Below are 27,618 nucleotides of genomic sequence, written 5' to 3'. Positions count from 1 at the left end.
GTCGTGCTGCTGCTTCCAGGAGCTGCTTGAGGTAAGCGCCGCCTGGAGCCTTCCCCCCAACCTCCTGCCCCAGCCCTGATCCCCCTCCTGCCCTCCAACCCCCTCGATCCCAGCCCGGAGCACCCTCCTGCACCCCAAACCCCTCATCCCCAGCCCCACCCCAGAGCCTGCAACCCCAGCCGGAGCCCTCCTCCACACCAACCCCCTGCCCCAGCCCGGAGCCCCCTCCCGCACCCTGAACTCCTCATTTCTGGCCCCACCCCAGAGCCCGCAACCCCCCGTCCCCTGCACCCCAACCCCAATTTCATGAGCATTCATGGCCAGCCATACAATTTCCATGTCTAGATCTGGCCCTCAAGCCAAAAAGCTTGCCTGCCCCTGCTCTAAAGTATAATACTTTGGAAATAGTGTAATTTCAGCACAAAATAGTAAGCTCATAAGACAATGCATTACCCATGTTGCCCTCTGATCTGTTCGGATGCTCTTGAACAGGGTCCCTAAAATGAAGCCAGGGTTTAAATGCTGCCCAAGTTGCTCAAAAGTGTGAGCCATAGCTGCACTGTCATCCTGCCTTGAGGCAGGAGATGGCCAGCTGTAATCATTCCTGTTGGATTCATGCAGCAAGAAATGCACCTCGCAAGAAGACACAAAGGTAAGCTGTTACGGCGGGGGGTGCGTGTGTGTTGTTTCCCTTTTGAAAAGAGCAAAGCATACACTTGCAGCCCAAGTGGCTTATTTTAGGTTAAAGAAAATAACAAAGAACTAATTTAAAAAGAGGGAGCAAGCAGAAGGTCAGTCTCAGTCAAGACGATTCCCTAACCTCCCGAGCAGGCAGGTTCTCTATGCCATTCTGTAGGTTTTTATGCTGAAAGGGGTGATTTGATGCAGGATTTTGCCCGCAAGAAGTTAAAAATATATGTATGTAAAATCAAAATATATTTCGTTAATAGCTCAACCTGGAAGTAACTTGACCATTACATTTTTATTTAACAAAGTATTCCAGTTAAAAGTGCAGTGCCCAGCATAGAGAATCAGAGCAACACAGGCCAGAGCGCACATTGAATCTTTGCTAAAACGTTTGTGCAAAATTATCTGCATCTTGAATTCAGACCCTGGGCTCCTTGCAAGAAGTTCAATTCAGAACAGAATGGGCAGGCATCACCTGCTGACTCCATGGGGGCCAGCATAAAATGTGTTGTCCGCTATGCAAAAGAGCCTGCTCTGATTAGAGATGGGCCCAAACTGGATTTTCAAAGCCCTCCTCATTCCTGGGGGCTTGGGCCAGCTCATTACAGAGCCGAGGCCATCTGTGCAGTGTGTGTTCAGATCTGCACTGAGATTCCACACACACACACGCACACACACACACCTGGCCAAACGGTGGGTGAATTTCATATCTGGGGGAGGAAGGGTTGTCTAGCCTTGACGGGCGTGGCCTCGTTGGTAGCCTCAGGAGAGAAGCTGAATAGGCATGGAGGCTGTGCCGCCCTCTCGCACTCGAAGGGATGTGATCCCTCCAGATAAGGCAAGAGGCACGTTGACTGGGCAGTTTGCGGGACGCCTGCCTTTCTGGGCACAGAGGACTTTACTCCCCAAAATGATTGATGAGCATAAAAGAAGGAGTCCAGAGGCAGGCAGCAATGGTATTCTCCTGACCCACGTGGCTTGAAATTATCCCAACCAGTCACCAGATGGCAGCAGACAACATAGGGTGCAACATAATCAAGTCAAGCAGCCAATGCATAGGCCCTGGCCCTGCAATGGACTTTGAACAGGCAGACCGCTGTGCTCACGTGGACCCCCACTGATGTCAGGGGGACTCCACGCAGTTGCACAATCCACCTGCACCAAGCTCATGGCAGGCTCAGGTCCACAGTCCTTATCTCCGCTCTTACACCCAGGCCGTTGCAGCACAACTTCCTGGTGTAAGTGATGTCTTGCCTCTCTGCAAAATGATAACACTTCAGCAGGGTTGCCAGGCATCTGGTTTTCGACCATAACACCTGGTCAAAAAGGGATCCTGGTGGCTCCAGTTGGCTCCACCGACCAGGCCGTTACCAGTCTGGTGGACGACGCAGTGCGGCTCCCGGAAGTGGCCGCGAGGTCCCTGTGGCCCCTAGGTGCGTGGGCGGCCAAGGAGGCTCCATACACCATCCCTGCTTGAGTGCCAGCTGCACAGCTCCCACTGGCCGGGAACCGGGACCAATGGGAGCTGCGGGGGCGGCACCTGTGGGTGCGAGGGTAGCGCACGGAGCCTCCCTGGCCGCCCATGTGCCCAGGGGCTGCAGGGACCTGGCGGCCACTTCCTGGGAGCCGCGGCAAGTGCCACTGGAACCCCTCACCCCTCCCGCACCTCAACCCCCTGCCCCGGCCCGGAGTCCCCTCCTGCACCCCAAACCCATCATCCCTGGCCCCACCCCAGAGCCTGCACCCCCAGCTGGAGCCCTCACCCACCTCCCACACCCCAACCCCCTGCCCCAGTCCTGAGCCCCCTCCTGCACCCCAAACCCCTCATCCCTGGCCCCACCCCAGAGCCTGCACCCCCAGCTGGAGCCCTCACCCACCTCCCACACCCCAACCCCCTGCCCCAGCCTGGAGTCCCCCCCCCCACACGCCATGCACACCCCAACCCACTGCCCCAGTCCTGAGCCCCCTCCTGTACCCCAAACCCCCTCATCCCCGGCCCCACCCCAGAGCCTGCACCCCCAGCTGGAGCCCTCACCCACCTCCCACACCCCAACCCCCTGCCCCAGCCTGGAGTCCCCCCCCACACCCCACGCACACCCCAACCCACTGCCCCAGTCCTGAGCCCCCTCCTGCACCCCAAACCCCTCATCCCTGGCCCCACCCCAGAGCCTGCACCCCCAGCTGGAGCCCTCACCCACCTCCCACACCCCAACCCCCTGCCCCAGCCTGGAGTCCCCCCCCCACACGCCATGCACACCCCAACCCACTGCCCCAGTCCTGAGCCCCCTCCTGTACCCCAAACCCCCTCATCCCCGGCCCCACCCCAGAGCCTGCACCCCCAGCTGGAGCCCTCATCCACCTCCCACACCCCAACCCCCTGCCCCAGCCTGGAGTCCCCCCCCTCGCCCCACGCACACCCCAACCCACTGCCCCAGTCCTGAGCCCCCTCCTGCACCCCAAACCCCCTCATCCCCAGCCCCACCCCAGAGCCTGCACCCCCAGCTGGAGCCCTCATCCACCTCCCACACCCCAACCCCCTGCCCCAGCCTGGAGTCCCCCCCCCACGCCCCACGCACACCCCAACCCACTGCCCCAGTCCTGAGCCCCCTCCTGCACCCCAAACCCCCTCATCCCCGGCCACACCCCAGAGCCTGCACCCCCAGCTGGAGCCCTCACCCACCTCCCACACCCCAACCCCCTGCCCCAGCCTGGAGTCCCCCCCCACACCCCACGCACACCCCAACCCACTGCCCCAGTCCTGAGCCCCCTCCTGTACCCCAAACCCCCTCATCCCCGGCCCCACCCAAGAGGCCATATCCCCAGCTGGAGCCCTCACCCCCCCGCCTGCACTCCAACCCCCTACCCCCTCCCAGAGTCCCCTCCTCCACCCAAACTCCCTCCTGGAGCCTGCACCCTGCACCTGCTCACACACCTCAACCCCCTGCCCCGGCCTGGAGCCCCCTCCTGTACCCTAAACCCTTCATCCGCGGCCCCACCCCAGAGCCCGCACCCCCAGCTGTCTTAGCTCTGTTGACTTCCACAGAGCTATGACAATCTGCACCAGCTGAGGATCTGCCCCATTGAGTGAAATCCTGACCCCACACAGACATCAAATTCCCATTCACTTTGATAGGGCCAGGACTACTTGAATCTCAGTTAAAGAACTTCTGCTGTTTGGGTAAAATAAGACGTTGGCTTTACAAAATCTCCCCAAAGATGAGCCCCATTTGAAAAGTCCTGCCTAAGGAATGCAGTTGACTGTGTCACGATGAGCTTCTAGAGCTGAAGAATTAAACTCAGGTAAAAGCTTCTCCGGTAACCACCCGGAGATATGCTAAAAATAAGCTGAGTTTTCCCTTGTGGCCACTGAAACACCTGGGCATTTTTTTAGCTACACTCACTGACCGGCACCCTGAGTCCTTTGGCATATGGAATGTGAACAGAAAACTATTGAGAAGCGTTTGTCGGAGAAAGATGTCAGACAAGAAGTGCCTGCTGCATAATGCACAGCTTGCTGCACGCTCGTGCCTGCATTTCTCTGGCTGAGTTCCGGGGAGAAAATGGAAATTCTATTTTCCTGGCAGCCAGCTGAACACATGAAGTCTGTACTGTCACAGGGATTAGCGGCTGCGGCTGGTACAGACTTAGCAATTTACAACATCTCAGAAACCAGCTTGGTAATGAGGAGGGTGACAATAGATGTCGCTCCATTGATCAAATATTTGTAAGTGGAAGATGAAGAGTCCTAACATAAACATAAGCCGAGTCCTAACATAAACCTCTACTTTGAAAGTGCAAATAATTGCAGGTATAATTCAGACTTCTCAGGGCGGTACTTAGAATCAGATCCAACTCCCACTGACATCAGTGCAAAGACTCCCGTTGGCTTCCTTGGGAACTGGATCAACCCCTTTAACCTTCCGATGTCCCAGATTGTGGCTGCAGTTATTTACATCAGCAAAGTGCAGTTGCAAAAAAAAACCAGGTCAGGTTTTAAACATCTGCTCTGAATGCTGCATGAGCCTCTTTTTACCCGAGTAGATCTGGAGGGATTCTATATTGATGTGCTAGTGATGTAAGCAGAAGAAGCTGTAAGTTACATCCACTTAGACCCTCTCTAGATTCCCTAGCACTTACTTGGGTTTACTTAGTTTAGAATAAATGTATGGGCTCTAATCCTCTGCGATGTGAAATCAATGGCAAGACTCCTATTGCCTTCAATAGGATCAAGACCAGATCTTAAATGAAACATGACAGGAGCCTTTTAAGCAAGATAAGCTTTTAAGCAGCCTCCTGAGGATCCAGCTTCATGCACTGCGTGTGTCAGGTCAGGCATCTAAGCTGTCAGACCGGAGCACTCTGGGCAACCACAAAAAGTCCAAGTTCACAAAAGCACACCCTCTGTAGCAAAGCTGCATAGCTGCCCACAGCCATAACTGTACTAGGAGTGCTTGCTCTTATGGCCAGTGGGCACCACATACGAATGGCCGTAATGAATCAGACCAATGGTCCATCTAGCCCAGTATCCTGTCTCCAACAGCAGCGAATACCAGAACTTCAGGAGACATGTACTGAACAAGGCAGCTGGAGAGATCCACCACTATGTTTCCCTTCTACGTTCTGGCAGTCAGAAGTTCAAGGTCACCCTGAGCATAGGGTTTCATCTCTGACAACCTTAGCTAATAGCCAGTGATGGACCTATCCACCATGAACGTACCTAATTCTTTTTTGAACCCACTTATACGTTTGGCCTGCACAACATCCCCTGGCAATGAGTTCCACAGGTTAATTGTGTGTTGCGTGAAGAAATACTTCCTCTTGTTTCTATTAAACCCTCTGCCCTAAATCTAGTTCCTAAAATCTTATTCTCCCCCCCCCCACCATTAGAACCAAAGGTCAACAATGAATGGGCTATTTTTTTCTCTTTTTCTGCTTAATGAAAGCAAGAATAGGGCGAGGCTAAATCGTTATCTCTTGTCTCTTCCAGACCTGGAAAGAGAAAATTAGGAGGTTGTAATGGCTTTGTTGGCTCTCTCACCAGAGTGCTCTTTTAAGGATGTGTCAAGATCTTGTAGAGAAATCTCTTTTGTTTCCAATTCCTCCTTTAGAAACTTTCCCCATGTAAAAATTGAAAAATTGACCGTAGAACTGGAGTTTGGACATGTTTTCTGTACCGTACCGTACCGGGCTGTTTAAAAAGCTGTGGATTTTCTATGGTGTGTGGGAGAGTGGGTGTTTTAATAGGCTCTATATTGAGTGTGAACTAGAGCCTCAGTTGGTATGACTCAGCACAGAAACATCCTTATGTTGAGGATCTGGCCCTAATTAAGCACAGAGCTGGGTGGTTGGTGTCAGTTTCAATAGACAACCTTTTAAAGAAGCCCTCTCCCACCCACTTATTGGGCAGTTGTTAGCATGGTCATTTTCAGATCATAAAGCAACCGATTTAAACTCAGGTTTCGGAGTAGCAGCCGTATTAGTATGTATCTGCAAAAAGAACAGGAGTACTTGTGGCACCTTAGAGACTAACAAATTTATTTGAACGTAAGCTTTCGTGAGCTACAGCTCACTTCATCGGATGCATGCAGTGGAAAATACAGTAGGGAGATTTTATATACACAGAGAGCATGAAACAATGGGTGTTTTTAATTACTTTGAAAAAAAGTTCACAGAAAACATCATTTTCTCTCGTTACAGTGTGTATGGTAACACCCATTGTTTCATGTTCTCTGTGTATATAAAACCTCCCTACTGTATTTTCCACTGCATGCGTCCAATGAAGTGAGCTGTAGCTCACGAAAGCTTACGCTCAAATAAATTTGTTAATCTGTAAGGTTCAACAAGTACTCCTGTTCTTTTTGATTTAAACTCAGTTATCATTCTTGAGCACATGATAATTGAGATGAGACGGAGCACTCCGTGGAGAGTCAGGTTATCTGGGGTCCATTTAGAACATTATCTCTGTCTCATGGCGCACAATGGAATAGGTCACCTGACCTCTCCATGGGCTAGTTTTTCCCCAGTGAAGATAAGAACAGCCATACTGGGCCACACCAATGCTACATCTAGCCCAGTGTCCTGTCTGCCATCAGGCCAATGCTGGATGCTTCAGAGGGAATGAACAGAACAGGGCAGTTATCAAGTGATTCATCCCCTGTCATCCTGGAAGGTTTAGGGACATCCAGCGCATGGGGTTGCACCCCTGAATGTCTTGGCTAAGAGCCGTTGATGTACCTATCCTCCATGAACGTATCTAGTTCTTTTCTGAACCCGGTTGTTGGCCTTCACAACATCCCCTGGCAACAGGTTCCACTGGATTGACTGTGTGTTGTGTGAAAAAGTACTTCCTGGTGTTTGTTTTAAACCTACTGTCTGTTAATGTCATTGGGTGACCCCTGGTGGTTGTGTTATGTGAAGGGGTAAATAACGCTTCCTTATTCTCTTTCTCCACACCGTCATATCTCCCCCATTAGTTTCTTTTCTAAGCCGAATAGTCCCGGTTTAGTCTCTCCTCACGTGGAAGCTGTTCCATATCCCTCATCATTTCTGTTGCCCTCTATACCTTTTCCTATTCTAATATATGTATTTGAGATGGGGCAACCAGAACTGTATACAGTATTCAAGATCCAGGGGTACGACGGATTTACACAGTGGCATTATGAGATTTTCTGTTTTTTTATCTACCCCTTTCCTAATGGTTCCTAACATTGTTTGCTTTGTTGACTGCCGCTGCACAATGAGTGGATGTTTTCAGAGAACTATCTACAATGATTCCAAGATCTATTTCTTGAGTGGATAGTGCAGGTCCATTAATTCCAAGCCCTTTGATGGAACGTGCTATTTAAAAGTGCTAAGATTTAGTCATTATTATTATTATATACATGATCAAATGGAAATTCCTTCTAGGCTTTTAGGAGTGGAAGGTTCTACCATGTGTGAGTTGTAGAGATAGTTGGAAAATGATGTTTTCTGTGAACATTTTTTCAAAGTAATTAAAAAACGCTGAGGAAAATTCTCAAGGAAATTTTCCATTTTTTAAACAAAAAAATAGAAAATGGATTATTTTCCCAAATCTGAAAAAAAATATTTGTAGGTATTAGTGCATGCAAATATTTGCCATTTATCCCTGTTTTCCCACTTCCCTTATGTACACAGCTCTTCCTTTCAGTCTCTGCTGGGAGGACAGCTCATTTCGTGGTTCTGACATTTCTGATCTCCTGCAGGAGGTCTGACATCAGAGCGAGGCTGAGGAGCAAGATCATGAAATCTTCAAAATCAATTTTGTTGTCTTTATCCTCGTCCAGGGCAGAAATGATTTCCTGGTATTTTGGTTTGCTTTCTTGGCCCTGTGGAGAATTTTAATAAAAATGTTTTTAACACAAAATTCCTTTTTTCCAGCATCTTCTTGAAAATAGCAAAACATTTATGTAAATGTTGATACATTTTCCTGCCTTTCTATCCATCCATCCATCCATCCATCCATCCATCTTCTTATAATCATGCCTGTCATTGCAATTTCTGCATGTCTCACAGGAAATTAATACATTCTAAGGCCAGAAGGGACCACTGTGAACATCTAGTCTGGCCTCCAGGGTAACACCGGCCACAGAACTTTCCTTAATGAATTTCTGTATAAACTACAGCAGATCTTTTAGAAAAACATCCAATCTTGATATTAACATTTCCACTGATGCAGAATCCACTACAAAACTTGAGAAGTTGTCCAGTGGTTAATTAAACTTGCTGTGAATAATTTGCACCTTATTTCTAGTCTAAATTTGTCTAGCTTTTAACAACAAACCACTGGAGCTTCTTATACCTTTAAGAAAAGGAGTACTTGTGGCACCTTAGAGACTAACCAATTTATTTGAGTATAAGCTTTCGTGAGCTACAAAAAGCTCACTTCATCGGATGCATACTGTGGAAAATACAGAAGGTGTTTTTATACACACAAACCATGAAAAAATGGGTGTTTATCACTACAAAAGGTTTTCTCTCCCCCCACCTTACTCTCCTGCTGGTAATAGCTTATCTAAAGTGATCACTCTCCTTACAATGTGTATGATAATCAAGGTGGGCCATTTCCAGCACAAATCCAGGGTTTAACAAGAACGTCTGAGGAACAGGGGGGGGGAGGGGGGATAATAAAACAAGGGGAAACAGGTTACTTTTTATAATGAATCAGCCATTCCCAGTCTCTAGTCAAGCCTAAATTAATTGTATCCAATTTGCAAATTAATTGCAATTCAGCAGTCTTTCATTGGAGTCTGTTTTCGAAGTTTTTTTGTTGAAGGATAGTCACTTTGAGATCAGAAATCGAGTGACCAGAGAGATTGAAGTGTTCTCTGACTGGTTTATGAATGTTATAATTCTTGACATCTGATTTGTATACCTTTGTCTGCCAGATGTACAGACCTGTATTACCAAATTTCTGTTTTCCATATAGGTACTTACAAACTATAATCAAGTCACACCGTAACCTTTTTCTTTGATAAGCTAAATAGTTGGAGCTCCATCAGTCTTTCCTGATCTCCATGGGACCTCACTTGAAATAGACCCCCTCAGTCATTCCCCATTACAATTAAATGTTGAGGCACATCAGTTACCCAGTTTTCAATGCATTTAATGTGTCCCATGTTGACTTTGTATTATTCTAGTTCATTAATCAAAATGTTGTGTGGTACCAAGTCAAATGCCTTACAGAAAACTATGTACAGTAAAAACTGTTATCCAGCACTCTACCAAGTGGAAAGCTCTATAAACTGGCATTTTTGATCTTCAATGAAAGTCCGATTTATAGTCCCGTTGGTGCGAGGCCAGCAGGCTCCCTAACTGGCTCCGTGTGGCTCCCCGCAAATGGTAACATGTCCCTGCTGCTCCTAGGTGGAGGCGTGGCTAGGCAGCTCTGCACACTGCCCCCAGCCCAAGTGCCAGCCCCGCAGCTCCCATTGGCTGGGAACCGTGCCCAATGGGAGCTGCTGGGGCAGTGCCTTCGGGAGGAGGACAGCGACAAGTCTCTGTTTGCGGGGAGCTGCCCAAGGTGAGCGCCACCTGGATCTGGCACCACGAAACCCCTCCCGCACCCCAACCCTGTGCCCCGAGCCCTCTCCCGCACCCAAACTCCCGCCCAGAGCTCATGCCCCACACTCCCTCCCGCACCCCAACCCCCAGCCCTGAGCCCCCTCCCACACCCAAACTCTCTCCCTCTTAGTTAACTGCAATTTTTTACTCGCCAGCACCCCGACTCCCGCAACATGCCAGATACCAAAGCTGTTACTGTATATTACATCAAAGCTATTACTTTTATCAACCAAACTTGTAATCCAAAGAAGATATCAACTTAGACTGATAGGGCCTATTTTTCATAAACCTGGCATTCATTATACTATTCTCCTTTAGTTCTTTATTAATCAAGTCCTGTATCAGCCTTTTCATCATTTTGGCCAGGATTGATGTCAGACTGACAAGTCTTTTTACCCTTTTTAACTATTGGCACATTCACTTTCTTCTGGTCCTCTAGGACGCCCCCATTGTCCATTGAAAAATTCATGTTAAAAGTCCAAAGAGCTCTGTGGCCAGCTCTTTTAAAAGTCTGGGATGCAAATTAACTGGATCTGCTCATTTAAACATTTCTGACTTTAGTAGCTGCTCATATTCCTGACTTACTATTTTCCATCATCATCATCATAGGATATGAATACATAAACTGCCTATTTCTAAATATAGGACAGAAATATTTATTGAACACTTCTGCTTCTTCTGCATTATTATTGACAATTCTACTATTTCTATCTAATGATGTACCAGCACCGTTGTTAGGATTCTTTTGTTCCTAATATACTTAAAATATTCCTTTTTTTGTCCTTAACTTTGCTGGCCAGGAGTGCTGAGGAAAATCCAATCTTTATTTCTTAAGCGTGGATAATTCATGAGTAGTGCATGTTAGAGCAGCCAATAGGCTGCTCGAAACTGTGCCCAGTGCTGGTGCCAGATGAAGAATCAAGAAGCTTTATCTGGCCCTCCAACAGCCTCCCCTCTCTTCTGCACCCAATGGAAGCTGTGTGCATCATGGAATCCGGCCCTATGTATTTAGAACCCATATGAAATAATATATTCTTCCCTTATTTCAACCTCCACTGAGTTCCTTTCCTCCTCTCATACTGTGTTTTTATTCCAGACAGAGCTAGCAAGGTTGGGATGACAAGATCCCCTGTAGAGCTGTCAGTAACACTCTCAAAAAGAGGTGCTGATAACATGGTGCTTTCAGCTCTCCGTCTCCTGGAGAGATCATTTATGCCTCTGCAATTTATCTGGTGTCATCTGCTCTGGGGGTCTAAGTCTGATTCTCATGTCAGGTGTTTATGATGTAATGGCAGATGCAGCATTAAACGTGTGTGCATTTCTTCCTGCCACAAATACCCAGTATCCAGTCTTTGTCTGAGCCCTTGTAATTGTGCTACATTCCAGATGGAAATGCAGGCAGATACTTTAACCATGGTTTTTCAATTTCTTGCCCTGTGTTGCATACGGAGGTGGCCAAGAATACAGACAAGGAATCCATCAACAATGTATTTACATAGTCATTAAAATCTCACTGGAGATTTGCAAGGCGACAATATGCACGTTGTATCTGCAGCCTCCAAAATGCCTTCCCACGCTGAGGAATAATTTGTTTGGTCGTTAGGTGAAAGGCAGACACGGGGCAAAGGGTTCGCCCGGAAAGGAGATTGGAAGTTGGATAGTTCAGTTTGTCCAATGCATGTTTCATGCTTCCAAGTATGCAAGTCGGCTGCGATTGCGCAAACGGTGCACAATGAAAACATCTTGACCGGCAATGACAAAAGGGGCTGACCTGTCCTAGAGGTGAACTTGCACAGGGCTGGGCTCTGGACACCCGCTCGACATGCTTTTCTTACCTGTATGAAATTCATAAACTGAGTTTGCAGCAGGGTTTTGGTTTCAGCTTTGCTGAGTTTGCCATCGGGGTCAGCAGAGTTGTTGTAAACCAAGGCCGCGGTAGCAAATGCTTTCTCCAGGTCTGAGCCTTTCCCGAGAGCTATGGGAAGAAGACGACACATACAAAGGTTTGCAATATTATTGAAAATGTTGTGCTAGAAACAGCCCTAGTGTCAGGAATGAGAGCCTGCAGCGGTGCCTGCCCAATCACAAGTGCCGCTGGGCCACAGCTGAACAGTGCTCACCTCTGTAGATTCTCTGCCTTCCTGTGCTTGCCTGACTCCAAGCTCTGCTTCTGCCCTGCACCCAGCCGTGTTCCACTCCTGTCCCAGCCTTGCTCCTGCCTTCCCTGACTCCCGGTAATCTGGCTCTGACCCTCGCCTCTGATTCCTGGCTCCAGCTCTGTCTCAACTCTGGGCTCTGGCATTTGGACTGACTCTGGCCCTGGTTCCTGGTTCTCACCAGCAGGCCTGATTCCGGCTCTGAATTGGTCTCCTGACCCTCAGCTGGTGTAAATCAGTGTAGCTCCATGAAAGTAATAAACCTCTGACAATTTGTACCACCTGAGGATCTGGCCCAGAATTTATTACAAGCGAGGTACCAACATGCACTATGCCCTGCCAAAATTTCAATGCACCCTACCACTAAGATTTTATGCTATGAATAAATATAAAACAAAAGCACTAACAAAAAGTGAGCCAGGTATAACCAGTGCTGTGGGTCTAGGTCACTGGGTCTGTTAGTTCAAAAACTGTGGCAGACTTAAACGTGGTCCAGCCACTGGCGGGGGTGGGATGGGGGGACACAGAGAGCCACTCAGTGTAGCGGGGTTACACAGGCATAGCACTAAATATGTAGGGCTGGATTCTCTTATGTTATACCTAGGGCCAGTGACAATTTTTCCAATGAAACTGTTTTTTGATGGAAAATTGAGTTTTTGACCAAACAGAATTTTCCGTGAAAGGTGTCTGCTTTCTGCAGGAAATCTTGATTTTTTTCCATTGAAGAACTAAATATCTTTTGACTAAAAATGTAAATATTATGATTCTGAAATGCTGCTATGATGCCTCATGGAAGTTGTGGTCAGGTGCCTTTTGCTCCCTATCTCCTCTATGGGGCATGCTCCTCAGTTGGACTTCATCTCCCAGGATGCACTGTAGCCATGCGACAGCCACAATGTACCGCCTCCCTTCCCCAATGTGGGGCATCATGGGAGATGTAGTCTGAGGAGGGATCCCAGTCTCCAGAGGAGAATGGGCGCATGAGGTGCCCAAACTGCAACTCCAGTGAGGCCCCAGGGTGGCATCTCAGAATTGAAATATTTGGTCTTAGCCAAAATATTTTGACAGAGGATTTTTCACCAAAAACTCAAAATTCATCATGGCAAAAAGCCCATTTTCTGACCTGTCGTTTCCCACCTGCCCCTCACTCTGCCCTCCCGTCTGGGTTTTGTCCCAGTTCTGCAGAGCAGGCACTAGCTCTTCCGGTGAGTCTGTGCAAAGCACGTTGTAGATGCCACTATAATACAGACGTACAGGCAGGGTGAAATTCACCCCTGCGCCGAGAGCCTGGGCTTCACATACACTCTCCTTGTAAAACTTAAGTGGTGCCGGGGTCTGAGCTGGCCCCCTACCCTGGGGAAAATGCTGCCCACTGCTGGGCAGTATTGTCTAGGGACGGGCAGAGAATGGAAACATTCAGGCAGAGGAGGTGTAACTTCTAAGCATGGGGTAAATCCTGGGAACTACTGAGTGTATTCAACTCCCAGCTAGATCAACGGGCTAAATCCCAAAGACCTGGGTCCACCTTGAGGGCCCGATCATGCCCCAGAGATGTGGGCAGACCTTGGCTCCCCATTTCTAAAGTAGAGCCCGTGACCTCAAGAGGCAGCAGCTCTGCTTCTCCTGTCCCCTGAGGTGGGCTCCCTATAGGTTTGCAGGAGGGAAGGGGCAAGCCGGAGGCAGGACAAGGTGCGAGATGCAGTCGTCCCCCGCCCCATGTTCCCTGAGCCTGGGCAGATCCCCCCTGGAAGCATAACACAGTCTGGGGCTAATTACATTTCCATGCCCCCATCACTCTGCAATGGAGATCCCTCTAAAAGGGGCGTCCCGTTCTGCTGTCCGCAAAAGCCCCAGCAGTGAAGGACAGAGGACTCACTCACAACTCTTCCAATTCTATTTGCCATTGGCTGTGGCCTGAGCAGTGGGATTTTGGGGTCGCCACTAAATTTCCATTATTTCCTGCTGTTGATGTTTTTTGTCTTGAAAATCAGAACCCAAAAGGATTAAGGAACCATGTGGAGTCGGTCTCCTTACCTTTCACAGAAGCCAGCTGCTTGGATATAGGTAGGCTGGTAACAAGAGGGAAGAAATGCTGTTACACTGGTGAACCTTGTGTGACTAGTTCCTTCATAAACTAACTGACTCATTTCTACTCATTTTATTCCATTCCACAGACTGTATCATAGGGCTCCTCAAAAAGGAATGAGTTTCCTCCATCGTGGAAAGATCAATATTCTTACAAACTACTATCACAAAATAATCCAACAACAATGGACTTTTTCTGATTCTCAGACTCAGCTTCTGGCCCATCATTTGTATGAAATATGAAATAAGTGGAACAAACTGTAACACAGTGGCTCTCCACTTTTTCAGACGACTGTACCCTTTCAGGAGTCTGATTTGTCTTGCGTATCCCCAAGTTCCACCTGACTTAAAACCAACCTGCTTACAAAATCAGACATAAAAATACAAAAGTGCCACAGCCCACTAGTGCTGAAAAATTGCTTATTCTCCTTTTTACCATATCATTATAAAATACATCAAGTGGAATATAAGCATTGTACTTAGATTTCAGTGTATAGAGAGCAGTATAAACAAGTCATTGTCTGTATGAAATTTTAGTTTGTACTGAGTTCGCTAGTGCTTTGTAGATAGCCCTGTGTAAAACTAGGCAAATCTCTAGAGGAGTTGATGGACCCGGTGGAAGACCTCTGCGTACCCCCGGGGGACACGTACCCTGGTTGAGAACCACTGGATGCTCATTTTCATTTTCAAAGCATGAAAGTACGACAGCAATTGTAAGTGTTCAGACTTGGTTTGGAGTGCACCCTGGAGAAATACAGCAGGTCTATGCACTTTCCACTCTGTACCATTCCCACTTCTGGAGCGCAGCATATGTGGTTTTTATTTTTACCAGAAGTCATTTTGGTGAGAAGGGCTCTTCCTACGTTCTATTAAAATTTAAAGCATGATTACTTTCGCTAAAGTGCTGGAAACTAATTATAGATGAGCCATCATGCTGTGGAATCCATCTCTTGTGATGGATATAGACAAATCTGTCTGCATAATGAACTTTAAGACAAATGTCAGATTGTTAAAGAACAAAATTTTCACTTACCGTTTGGGCATGTTTGCGGTAGCTGAAGTTGTTTTTTGGGTGGGAGCAGCACCGGTTTGATTTATGGAATATAGTTTTGAGTTCTGAGTGCTAGGAGTACAGCCACACATCCTTCACAATAGCCTTGTTGTTTATGATCTCTAAGCAACTCAAGTAATTGCAAACAGATGAATTCAAACTCCCTGCTGTGAAAGGGAAAGAGCACACAGCCTGGCTTCAGCATGCCCCATCAATAATGTAAATGCCACTTGGTGAAGCTAGCTAAATAAATCAGTCTGGAGCAGCCTGTTTGAGACAATGGAGAGGTATCGGAAAGTAGAAGTTGCTGTTTATTTTATATAAGACTAAGAGGAAGTGAACTGGATTCAATGGGGGCCTGAACCATGGGAATCTTCCCATTGACTTTAAAGGCCTTTGATGTACTCTTTTGGTACTGACTACATCAGTATGAACTACATACCTTTTAGTTTGCGCCAGCAGGCTCTATATGGGGGAGTTAGAGCGCTCTGTAATTCATAACCCCCGTAGATCAGACTGCAGCACTGTGTAGACAAGCCATAAATGTTCAATGCCAGGCTTCAATTAGACCAGCTTAGCAGGAGTTAAACTATACTGCTTTGTCTACACTGGAGATTTATCGTGTGTTAGCTAACATCTTGTAATAACATACTTTTAAATCCTAATCAAGACAAGGCCACAGACTTTTTTGCAGCAGGTCTAATGTAAAGGTGCCTTTAGAACACTTGTGGCAAATTTGTGTGTAGACGCTTGTCATGCCAAGGACTAGTCATGCTGTTCAGCGCACACACACTCTCCAGGAATGATCAGGCTCTGAGCTCTCCTCCTTCTTCAGGAAAAAGTTTCAAAGTGAGCTGAAACTAACTGAGCAACAAGCTCTCCTGAGCTATCCTGCATGACAGACACCATGTCAGTGGTCACTGTGCTAGCATGAAAAGGAACGAACTTGGCAGTTGTAAGCACACCTACCATCTACTCAACCTCCTTTTGACATCCTGAGTCCAGGTTTGATGGCATCGATTTACCACAAAGTGGTCCCTTCTCACATACGTGCCACTGAAACTTGTCCCTGAAGTCCTCTTGTTCTCCAGAATAAATGGCACCAGACTGGTTTAGCCTTTTAAAGTAACAGTATTCATGTGAATGCAGTGCTTTGTGTTCTCAAGGTGCTGGGCAAACGTTAACTGGTCAACACTAACAACACCTGCGAGGCAAGTAAGCAGGAATCGTGGGCTTGATTCTCTGCTGCCCACAGCAGACCCTGAGCTCAGCACACAGCAGGACCACCAACATGGAACCAGTTCTGACGTCTGGATTCTCTGGCCCAGCGCAGGTGAGAGCATCCTGGGGGCTGCTCCAACTTGTGCCAGCTGACAACAGTATCTAAGGGAGCGTGCACCCCCTGAACACAGCTGGAGGGCAGCAGGTTCCAGCCACGCCTCCTCCCCGTTTCCTGGCATGCCCCCTGTGGTAGAGGCTGTGAGACAAGTGGAGTAGATGCTGTTAATTCTCCATCTGTGCCCACTAGGGTCTCCCCCACACTAAGGGCACCCCCAGCAGGGGAATTAGGGCCAGATTCTGTCCCTTTGTGTACAGGAGACAGAAGAGGTCAGAGTACCTCTTTCATTACCTCCATTTCCCAAACAAGGAAACAAAGCCACAGCACTGGGTCAGCTGCACTTCGTGTGGACACTGGATAATTTTCCTAGTGTGGACAAGGCTGGGGAGGTTAAGTAATTTTTCCAAGGCCACACAGTGAGTCATTGTCATACACGGGATTAGACCACCTCCTAGGCCAGTGGTTGTACCCTAGAGCATGCGGCCTTTCTAATAATTTTTTCCACACTGTGGTAGGAGGAGGTGTTCTGTCTTTTCTTAGGCTTCTTGCAAAATCGCATCTAAGAGTAATCCTGTGTTTCATTTAGACTGTAGCGGATGGTCTCCGCTTCCAAAAAATCACAGAGCCACATGACAGCTCAATCCCCACTCTCAGAACGCCTCTTAACTCCGTTATGTCTCAGCATGACTGCTGATATTTGAAAATACACTGGCACACATTGCACATTTCTTGTCAAAGTTCTCCAAAAATTGCTTTGAGCATGGCTCTGTCTGCTTTACCTATGAGCCTATAGGCTTATACCTGAAAGTCCTATAGGTCCTTCCCCCTCTAAGATTGGACAGTGAATAGGATGGCTTCAACAATTTCCAACTCACTTTTCCTGCTAAGGGGTAAAATACCAATGACAAAACTACCCAGAATGAGACTTTATGGAACAGGACAGTCAAAGGAGACTGCAACAGATGGCCGAGAGAATTAAAATGTTTTCCTCATTCAGAAGAAACTAAATTACTGAAGCATAATGACTAAGGATGTTCACCACCTTACTGTTCTTGGATTTTAAGTATCTTAAAAAGCCTGGGAAAAGAGAACCCCTAATTTTCCATCTAAGAGTGTCATTACTCAGACAACTCTGAGCCTCTTTTGAAAGGTTTAAGCTGTCTTACCTCTCCAGTGCATTCTTCGGGATTGGCTCATGAATAAAACAGAGCCATAATTGCAGTGACGCAGCCAAAACACATATAATCAATGCTCATTATCCCATCAATTAACACACTAAAATTAAACAAGAGTTAGGGTTTAGTAATCTGCCATCAGTTAAAAAACAAAACAAAAAAGCAAAACACCTTTCTCGTGGTGAAGCAATAATTCGCTTTTTCATCTCTAGGACCATAAAACAAGGCATCAAATGTTTTACAGCTTGGTTAATGTGCAAGAAGTTAAGAACATTTTGGTCTTAGAGTCCAGGGCAAAAATATGGATCGAAACGGGAAACTTGATGCGCGTATCTCAGCTGCAACAAGCGTCTGGAGAGCAAAGGCAGCCCTCCGCATGCTTGCTTTTTGTAATCTGTAGATTTGACTCTGCATACCTCGAGGATCCTCATTTGTATTACCTTGGCTCCCCAGTCCTCAGGATGATCTGAACTCCGGCAGTGACAGTGAGTAACTTCCCTGTTGGGTGAGAAATGAGTTGAAACAGACATGGGATACGTTATCCGGGATACATTATCCAGGTAGAATGTATCAACAAGCATTGGCAACCCGAGTTGAAGTGGGATATAAAGGGCGAGCCCCTGCCTGGAGGTGAATTTCACCCCAAATGTGCAACAGCAGACCCCCCAGAACACAACTCCGATATGCACCACTTCTTGCTACTCATTCCCTGACCTGTATGGCTTCAAGACAGGTTTTTCACAACCTCTACTTGTCATCTTTGCACATGCTAATGGACTGTTCCCATATGCTGGTCATCCACGGACATGTGCTCCCAATGTACCCAGCGCAAACCAGACCCCATGCAAACCAAAAAAAAAAAGAAAGCATGTAGACAGAGATGACTGGTTCATTCCCACAGTAACTCCTGTGATTCTCCTGCTACCTCTCCTGCTTACTCACCTTCCTCTGCCTCAGAGCAAGGAGGGCCCACGTGTGCAGTGTCAAAACACTGCTTGCTACGTCCCCGGTGCCCCAAACCCTAGACTGATTCACCCACTGATCTCTGTTTGCCCCCATATTCACAGCTCCTCTCAAATTCAGGTAAAGTGTGTGGGGGGGGGGGGGGAAGGGTGTGCACCCAACCACAGCGGCTGCCTCATTTGGCCTGGGAGGGCTGGCCTAGCAGTTAATGGAGGGCTTCTCCACCCCCTGACATAGGCCAGTCAATGCCGCACTGGCTTGCACGTGACCAAATCGGCCCTGTATCACTCTGACAATGGATGGTGTGCCACCAACCTCTGAGCTCACCTTCCCCACCATTTTGGCCCATCTCTTCTACCATGCTGTCTCTAGAGGTAGCCAATGCTGGTCAAAGGAAGATGAAAAATCTCTATAATGTAGCAGCCATGCCATGTTGTATTTGGGTGAAAAATCCATGCCTGCATGCTGCAAGCAATCAATTCATACTCTGCAGCATGAGATTTAATTACTCTTAGCTTGCACAGAGTAGCTGCAAATGTTGTTAGGGCTCATGGCACTTTCCACCTCTATTTAAAATTCAGCCAGAAGTAGTTGACATTTTGTAAACACATAATTGAAATACACAGATAAACAACTGAAAGAGGGCAACTCTGTGACCCGGGCATGAACTAACAGGTTTCTTCCATCTATCATGTCTGTGATTCTGTGTTAAGGATATATATGCAAACTTAAATATTAAAGAGAAAACACATCTTTTTTAAATGATCAGATTTCACAATATTAAGCAACTTTCTGTCGAAGTATTTTGTTCAGGCTTTAAACCCAGATACACACACACACACACATACGGCACGTAAGAATATACTTGTGTATATATACACATTATTCTGTTTTACACAGCTATCTTGATTTCTAGCTATACTGTAATGTGCAAATCATTCATTATTATTGACTGGACAAGTTTTAGCAGATTTCACATGCCCACAATAATGCACACACAAACACATGACTGCATAAATTATTCATGCAATCATTTAAATTAATTGCAGCTGCAAAAGACCAGGCTATGAAGTTTCTTCTTGGCATTCTCCCAGAGGTGTTTCCTTTTTTATACACTAAAGAATTCCGAATCTTCATGTTGGTCTACATTTCTAATACAATATGTACCATGTCATGAGAGTCCTGAATTCTATGGCGTTGAACTCAACAATACCTATAAACATGCATGGGCTTGCCCAGGTTTGGGAGGGAGTATGTTTTGAGTAAAGACTAACAGCTTAGTAGATATCATTACAGCTACCACTAAAATTTAAAGCCCAAACAAGAATAATGGATTTGGCAGGGCTTCCCTTTTCCTAATGCCTTCAGACTTTCTAGCCCTGACATCTCTTCAATCAAAACATAGTTGTGTAGTCTTATGGGAGCAGAAATGCTGCTAAATTGCAGCCAAGAAGGTAATATATTAGGTTTTTTTTGGTAAGGGGAATTTCATTCTCATTGGGATCTTATCTTCATATGAACGAATGAATTCTATTAGTATGGATTATTATAAAATGTACCATTGTTAAGAGTAGTTTGATTTTAATAATAATTGTTGTGGCTATTTAAAATAATCTTCATTTCACTACTAAAATAAATACAGGATATGACATTATTTGCTTAGGTCATCTCTTGGGTTGACACTTGTAAATACTTATTTACAGGTGCCAAAGTTGATGTCTCATATGTAGGTCCAAATCTTCTTGAAGTTTGTGTAATTTTCTAGATAGGGTGGCCAGGTGTCCAGTTTTCGACTGGAACACTGGTTCAAAAAGGGACCCTGACGGATCAAGTCATCACTGATGACTGGGTCATTAAAAGTCCAGTTGGCATGAGGCTGGCTCTGTGCAGGTCCTTGGAAACGATGACATATCCCTGCGGCCCCTAGGCAGAAGTACTGCCAGGGGGCTCTGCATGCTGCCCCCGCCCTGAGCACCAGCTCCGCAGCTCTCATTGCGTGGGAATTCCCCACTACATGCCAACCCTCTGCCCCAGCCTGGAGCACCCTTCCACATCCTGACCCCCTCATTTCTGGCCCCAGAGCATGCACCCCCAACCAGAGCCCTCCCTCCCTCCCGCACCCCAACTCCCAGTCCCAGCCCAGTGAAAATGAATGAGTTGGTGACGGTGGGGGGAGAGCAAGCGACAGAGGGAGGTAGGATGGAGTGAGTGGGGGTGGAACCTCAGAGAAGGGGCAGAGTGGGGCAGGGCCTTGCGGAAGGGGTGGGGCAGGGGGTGGGGCAAGGGTGTTCGGTTTTGTGTGATTATAAAGTTGGCAACCCTATTTCTACAGCATTCTTTTTATATATTTACCAAACATTTCATCAACAGATTTTTTTAAAATGGAATTTAAAAAAAAATTCTGGTGGAAACTGTTTTGATAAAACAAAATTCTCCTGCAAGGTTTGCAACCCAAGTATTGCAGCCAAAGCATGAGAAGCTGAAAGTGATATTGACCAGAGCAGGTACACTTAATGTTTCTACTACTCTACACTTTGAAATACATTATATATCCTCAAAATGGGAAAACCATTAGAAGTAGATCTTTAAGTGCACCCATTATATAAAAACTGGTCCACTTATCCCAATGGTCTAGCATATGTCTTTAATCCCTTCACCAGTGTGTACATCTCCCTCTCCCCTTTGGTGAACGGAATCAGACCTGCTAAATTATTTGTGAATTTTCTCATGTTCTGTTTGCTGGCCTAAAAAGAGGACACAGGATCCAATTCTGCGAGCACTAATGGTGATTTGCCTTTAGCTCATGTGGTTGAACCCTGTGTTACTAGAACAAACAATCCAGAGTCCTATCCCCTGTCTGCATACATGTAATTTAGCTGATGACCGTTGCACCTATATGTACATAGCCACAGCTTGTTACACGCCGAGTGGCAGCAATTCACTAAAGTCTGTATCCACTGACTTTCTGGTTTCCCCTGGAATCAAGCACAGAACAACTGGAGTCAGAGCTCTGGTCCGGTATAGTCTGAGCCATGGCTTTGGGGATCCATTCTTGGCTGGAAGCTGAATCTGTTCTGGATTTTTAACATGCGTTCGATCAGCACGTGCTAGTTAATTTCAAAGGGACTCTACGCGTGTGGGAAATTCTCACTGACATCAATGAATGCTATTCAGCAGGAGAATGGACACCCTTTTAATAACCAGATCCTGCAAACACATACATAACTTTGCACGTGAGTGGTCCTACTGAATTCAAGGGGACTATCAATCTATAAGTAGGTTGGGGACTGAATTTTTTTTTTTTTTTTACAATATTGATGGATGCTATCAACGTTTATTTAAGTTTTTATTTTATCAATTTAAATTTTCAGTTGCGGGAAATTATGGTGCAGGGCGTCCGACAATTATTTAATGACAATAGACACTGAGATTCAAAAAGTTAAATCTTTATAATGGTTAAAACCCAACGCATCAACTTCACATTTCAAAACATCCATAGTAAATATCCTAAAATCAGACTCTGGGAAGTTCTCAAGCTGCATTTTTCATACTTGGCCTATCCGTAAATTTTGATGACCAATGTCAATATTTTGTCATTGGTTTGTGTGTGGGTAGGGTGAAACTGATGTTTACCAACATTTACTGATAGGCTAGGCTTGGAAGGACTCTACTTATGCATTGCCCTTAAATTGTTAAAGGGCTTGTATGACAGAGCATATTATAGAAATGCTGTTGGCATTGTAATATTTTCCCGTCTAGGAAGCTGTTTAAATGGCATGTTGGGAGAGGGTTTCAGGTTGGACTGCTACGCAAAGGAAAGTCACTTCATCTTTAAAAACAAATGGATTATGAGCATCCTGACAGAAGGAGGGCAAAGTTGCTGGGAGACGTAGGGTACAAAAATACTCACAGAACAATCATTTTCCAGTAAGTGGTTTATTTCTCAAAGTACCGTTTTGGGCCACTCCACCCCTGTGTTCTGTGTTCCTCACCCCAAACAAACCAGAGTGGCAGCTCAGGAACATTTGCCTTTCGGCTGCCATTGCTCTTTTCTAGCTCATCGCTGGAGGCTTCATCCTACTCCTACTGGCAAAACTCCCAGAATCAGGGCCTGACTCCTTCCTTTGCAGGGCACTCATTCACCTTCACTACCAGAGCCTGCATAATAATGATCAAAGGATCATGACTGTATTAATGTAGTTGTGTGCAGTGGGCTGAGGAGGTGGTTTATGAGTTCATTTTGGGAACAGCAAGTGCATTGTTGAAAGGTTTGCCATTTACTTCCATCCATCATGAACAGACACATTATATATCTCCATTGCAATGATCACTCTTCTGCATAAACCATCTTCCCTTCTGATTGAAACACACCCCTCCTGAAGTCAAGCAACTCAGACTTGGCAGTCAAATTCTGGAGGATGGAGTCATGGTGAGCATGCGTCTCCCTGAGAAGTGATAATGTCTTCTGTGGGCTAAACTACTCATTTGATGCTCTTTGGTTCTCTTCTATAATCTGGTTAACTCCAGGTCTTCCACATTCGTTCCACATTCCAGAAACAGGACTTTCAAGCTTGTTCTCACTTCCCAAGCATAACAGTGCTCTAGTATTTACCTTTTCTGAAAGAATTCTGATGGTCTTTGTGATGGGGACCACTTCGCCAAACGGAAATACAAATGACTGCACCACCTGGGACACCATAGAGCTGTGCATCAGGAATCAGACCTGTTTGGGATTAGCGGAGAATCCCACCGTGTATCAGTTGAGCACTTTTGCCCACACAATCCTCCCTGAATTCGCTCTTCAGAAATATGTACGTGTAGTTCTGAGAGTGGAATTTAGCTCTGTTGTCATTAATGATTCAATTATTAATGAAGCCCACTGCAGAAGACAAAGCAGGTGAAATGTCATTTTGAAAAGCTATTAGAATCAGTCTCTGTCTGAGGGGAAAAGTCATTTCTCATTTCAAGTCCAGACACCTTTCAGAATTCGGCATATCACTTTGGACCAAATTCTGCTCTGTAACCCATGGTTGTAGAGTGCTCTGACCCATGGAGCCGGTGTAGAATCCTAATGAATTCAGGCACCAAACTCGCTTAGACTCATTTGAAAATATCGGGTGTAAGGTGTAAATGCACACACCACTCTTTGGTACAATTATTCAGCTACATAATTCACCTGTTAAAACCCCACCCCCAAAGCATTTTATTAAAGGAAATTTGGGGGAAAAAAATCTCTTTACTGGAAATACATCACTGAACTGGTTCTTAGGCATGTGCCAGTAGCCTTCAGAAGAGCAAATTTCTGTTAAAGAAAAAGACACACAAGGGTGAAAATGTAAATAAAGAAAATGGCAGCGAACGGCAATGACAAGTATTCCCCATACCACTAAAACTTAATGTTGATGCACTGAAAATGTTACATTAGATATATAGTTCAGATAAGGAATGATGTGTCAAGCTGCTGTCGATATTAATCTTGAAATGTAGTTTATTCCTGATGTTGGAAGGATTCCAGAAGGAAAAAGCTTCTTTGTTTCCTCAAAGGAAGGAATAAAATATATGTTAGGGGAATGTATAAGTTAAGGAGCACATCCATTCCAGAGAGAGAGTTTTGAATCAATCTGGTTTAAAAGAAGTAGACTGAAGGACTTAAAGGTTTATGACACAGTGGACTATAGAACCACTAGATAGGTATACAATGAAAGGGAAATATTTGAGATAGGCATGAAACAGACTCAGAGGACTATTATTATTTGAGGTGTTTTTTTAAAATCTCTAATATTAACTGTGGTGCTCTGGAGATACTGCATGTGGCAGAATAAAGACAGATGCATGCAACGGCTTCTTTCATCAGTACATCAGAGACTTTGCCAGGCATAAATACAGAGCTAGATCTCAGTTTTAAACAACTCTTTTTAATTCATAGGATATGCAAATTGGGAATAATTAGGCTACTTGGGTCAAACGCTCACGAGATGAATCCATCCACAGAACCTCAGCATCTCCTTGCGTCTCGCTTGTTACCCAACCTTTATGATTTATCACAGGCCAACTCAGTGCCAAGCAGGAGACAAGATATAACCACTGATCTGCAGAGATTTATGGGAATAAAGAAAATATCCAACTAGGCTTATGGGCTGCCCTGCGAATGCAGGAGGCATAGTTGGCCTCCTGGTTTTTGTACTGCTCCGGGAAGTAAATTCCATGTCTCTGCTCGGTTCTCAATATACTGTAGGAGGCGGGGGGTAGAATCAAGGCTCTGCTCCCTCCTCCCTCCAGACTAACCGTGCTAGAGAGGGGAATGTAGTACCTTTGCACAGCCTGCTGCCCCTGGCATGCCAGAAGCAGTGGTACAATGTACCCGACCACAGAGTGTGTCCCTAAATGGCAGCAAAAGGCCACTGGAGCCTTGTTCTTCCTTTGCTTAGCTTTATAGCTGGTGGACAATACAAATATTGGAGAATTTGCATGGGAAAGACAAGGGAATTTTAGCCACGCGGATTCAATGGAGTTACTGCGGATTTATACCCATCACGACGAAGAGCAAAAAACTCAGGCCTTATACATAGATCCCAGAGCCAAAAGAGACCATAGTGATCATCTAGTCTGACCACTTGTGTAACACAGGCCAGGGAACTGCCTCAAAGTCATTCCTAGAGCAGATTGTTTAGAAAAACATCCCATCTTGATTTAAAAATCGTCAGTGATGGAGAATCCAGACCTTGGATAGTTGTTCCAGTTGTTAATTACTCTCACTGCCTTATTTCCAATCCGAATTGTCTAGCTTTACCTTCCAGCCACTGGACTACGTTAGACCTCTCTCTCTAGATTGGAGAGCCCATTAGGAAATATTTGTTTCCCATGTAGATACTTACAAGACTTGATCACAGTCTATATGTTATTTCTCTAGAACTCCTGTGCTGCACCTCCTGCTTCTCCAGTGTTAAGCCAGGCCTGCCCTAGAAGTCTGTGCTGAAACCCCATTGTAGACAGAGCCCCAGGAATCCTCACCCAGTGTGGGAGGGAATCAGCAATCTCTGTGTCTCTGCTCCCCATGCTCCAGGCCCCACAGCTCCCTCTGTCTATGAGGGCTGGAAACAGGGCCAGCCCAGGTTGAGGCAGGGGAGATGCCCATCGCTACCCAGGTGGAGGGCTAACGCATCCAGGGGTTACTCTCTGCAGCTCTCATTTTGCTGGGATAACCTGCCGTTTAAGCGGATGTGTGGTGGGGGGAGGGGAGCAGCTCTGGAAGGCAGGGCGTTGGGCAAGGCTGCAGGGAGCCCAGGGGCAAGCATCGAGGCACACATGTGGCCTTGGGCTTTGAGACACAAGCACTGCCTGCTACTTGGAGGGAAAAGGAGTGTGTGAGGAGGGAAGGGGATAAAAGCCTCCACAGTGTGTATACCTAATAATACAAACATGTCTAACGGCTAGGATAGCGGAGAAATGGGCAACAAAGAGAAACACACAGGAAGGATTATAAATGAGCAGGAAGGACTGCCCTGAACATCAAGGGACATGTATGCTTCAAGGTTGACCTAGTTATTTAACTAATTAGCAGATACACCCACTAATAACGCAGTGGGAAAGAAATCCGTCTGCACACAGGACTTTGAAGAGGAAGCTGGAGTTTACAGAGCCATTTATTTGCCTTACATTAGGAAACACCAAACTCAGTGTTTTTTCTCCTGATGCTCCCCTGGGATGTAACTGGCCCTGTACCGTGACTTTAACACAAAGGGAACATTCCTGCATATTCTCCAGTTGTAACAGATACAAATGCGTGCATGGATTTTTGTTTTCATTTTTGCGGTTGCTATATTATATTCATCAGAGAAGATAGAGAGGGAAAAAACTTATTGGACCTTGCAACCCACACGCCTGACCATGAAACTATAGTCCCCAGGCAGAGGATGTATCAGATACCAATCAACTCATTATGGCTAAACACTATTAAAGAGCCTGTATATCCTACTCCTTCCTTGAATATATTACTGTATAAGTTCTTTTTTGAGCATGGATATGTTGTTTGGTTCTATTACTAAGTCATTCCCTCAGTTCTGTTTTTCAGATGAAAATGTTTGCTTAAACTTGAAACTTAATAATATAATAATTATGCCTAGCTCTTACATAGTACTTTCATCCACAGCTCTCAAAGCATGTAACAAAGGTCAGTATTATCCCTATTTTACAGATGGGGGAACTGAAGCACAGAGAGGGGAAAGTGCCTTTCTCAAGGCCACTTCTCAGACTAGGGGCAGAGCTGGGAACAGAATCCAGATCTCTCGAATCCCAGGCCAGTGCTCTAGCCACTAAGCAATGCTGCCTCCCATTTGCATAGGCAAATAACATAAGAACGGCCATACTGGGTCAGACCAAAGGTCCATCTAGTCCAGTATCCAGTCTTCTGACAGTGGCCAATGTCAGGTGCCCCAGAGGGAATGAACAGAACAGGTAATCATCAAGAGATCCATTCCCTGTCGCCCATTCCCAGCTTCTGGCAAACAGAGGCTGGGGGCACCATCCCTGCCCATCCTGGCTAATAGCCATTGATGGATCTGTCGTCCATGAACTTATCTAGCTCTTTTTGAACCCTGTTATAGACTTGGCCCCCACAACATCCTCTGGCAAGGAGTTCCATAGGTTGACTGCATTGTATGAAAAAATACTTCTTTTTGTTTGTTTTAAACCTTCTGCCTATTAATTTCATTTGGTGACTCCTAGTTATTGTGTTATGAGAAGGAGTAAATAACACTTCCTTATTTATTTTCTCCACACTAGTCATGATTTTATAGACCTCTATCATATCCCCCTTAGTCGTCTCTTTTCCAAGCTGAAAAGTCCCAGTCTTATTAATTTCTCCTCATCTGCCAGCCGTTCCATACTCCTCATCATTTTGGTTGCCCTTTTCTGAACCTTTTCCAATTCCAATATGTCTGTTTTACATTTAAGGGAGCTCAGGACAGAAAGTCACAAGTGCCTAGAGACAGTCTCTCCCCCAGTTCAAGAAACTGGGGGGCACCAAACTAAAGGGGCAAAGCTGGAAGATCACCCCCCGCACACACACACACACACTCCAGT

At 46.0% G+C, this 27,618-nt stretch overlaps 1 protein-coding gene across 1 annotated transcript; it reads right to left on the bottom strand.

The window, feature by feature from the left end:
- Positions 1–6,201: 6,201 nt before the first annotated feature.
- SNTN (sentan, cilia apical structure protein) lies at positions 6,202–15,181 on the bottom strand. Its single transcript, XM_048859030.2, has 4 exons — positions 15,043–15,181; positions 13,959–13,993; positions 11,604–11,743; positions 6,202–8,033 (listed from the first exon to the last, which is right to left on the bottom strand). The coding sequence occupies exons 1-4, from the start codon at positions 15,150–15,152 to the stop codon at positions 7,875–7,877; spliced, it is 444 nt and encodes a 147-aa protein (XP_048714987.1). The 5' UTR covers positions 15,153–15,181; the 3' UTR covers positions 6,202–7,874.
- Positions 15,182–27,618: the final 12,437 nt, after the last annotated feature.

Source organism: Caretta caretta, chromosome 7 (genome assembly GCF_965140235.1).
Source record: "Caretta caretta isolate rCarCar2 chromosome 7, rCarCar1.hap1, whole genome shotgun sequence".
In the NCBI taxonomy this organism is placed as follows: domain Eukaryota; kingdom Metazoa; phylum Chordata; order Testudines; family Cheloniidae; genus Caretta; species Caretta caretta.
The sequence above is the reverse complement of the archived record's forward strand: the minus strand, read 5'-3'. Positions and strand labels throughout refer to the sequence as shown.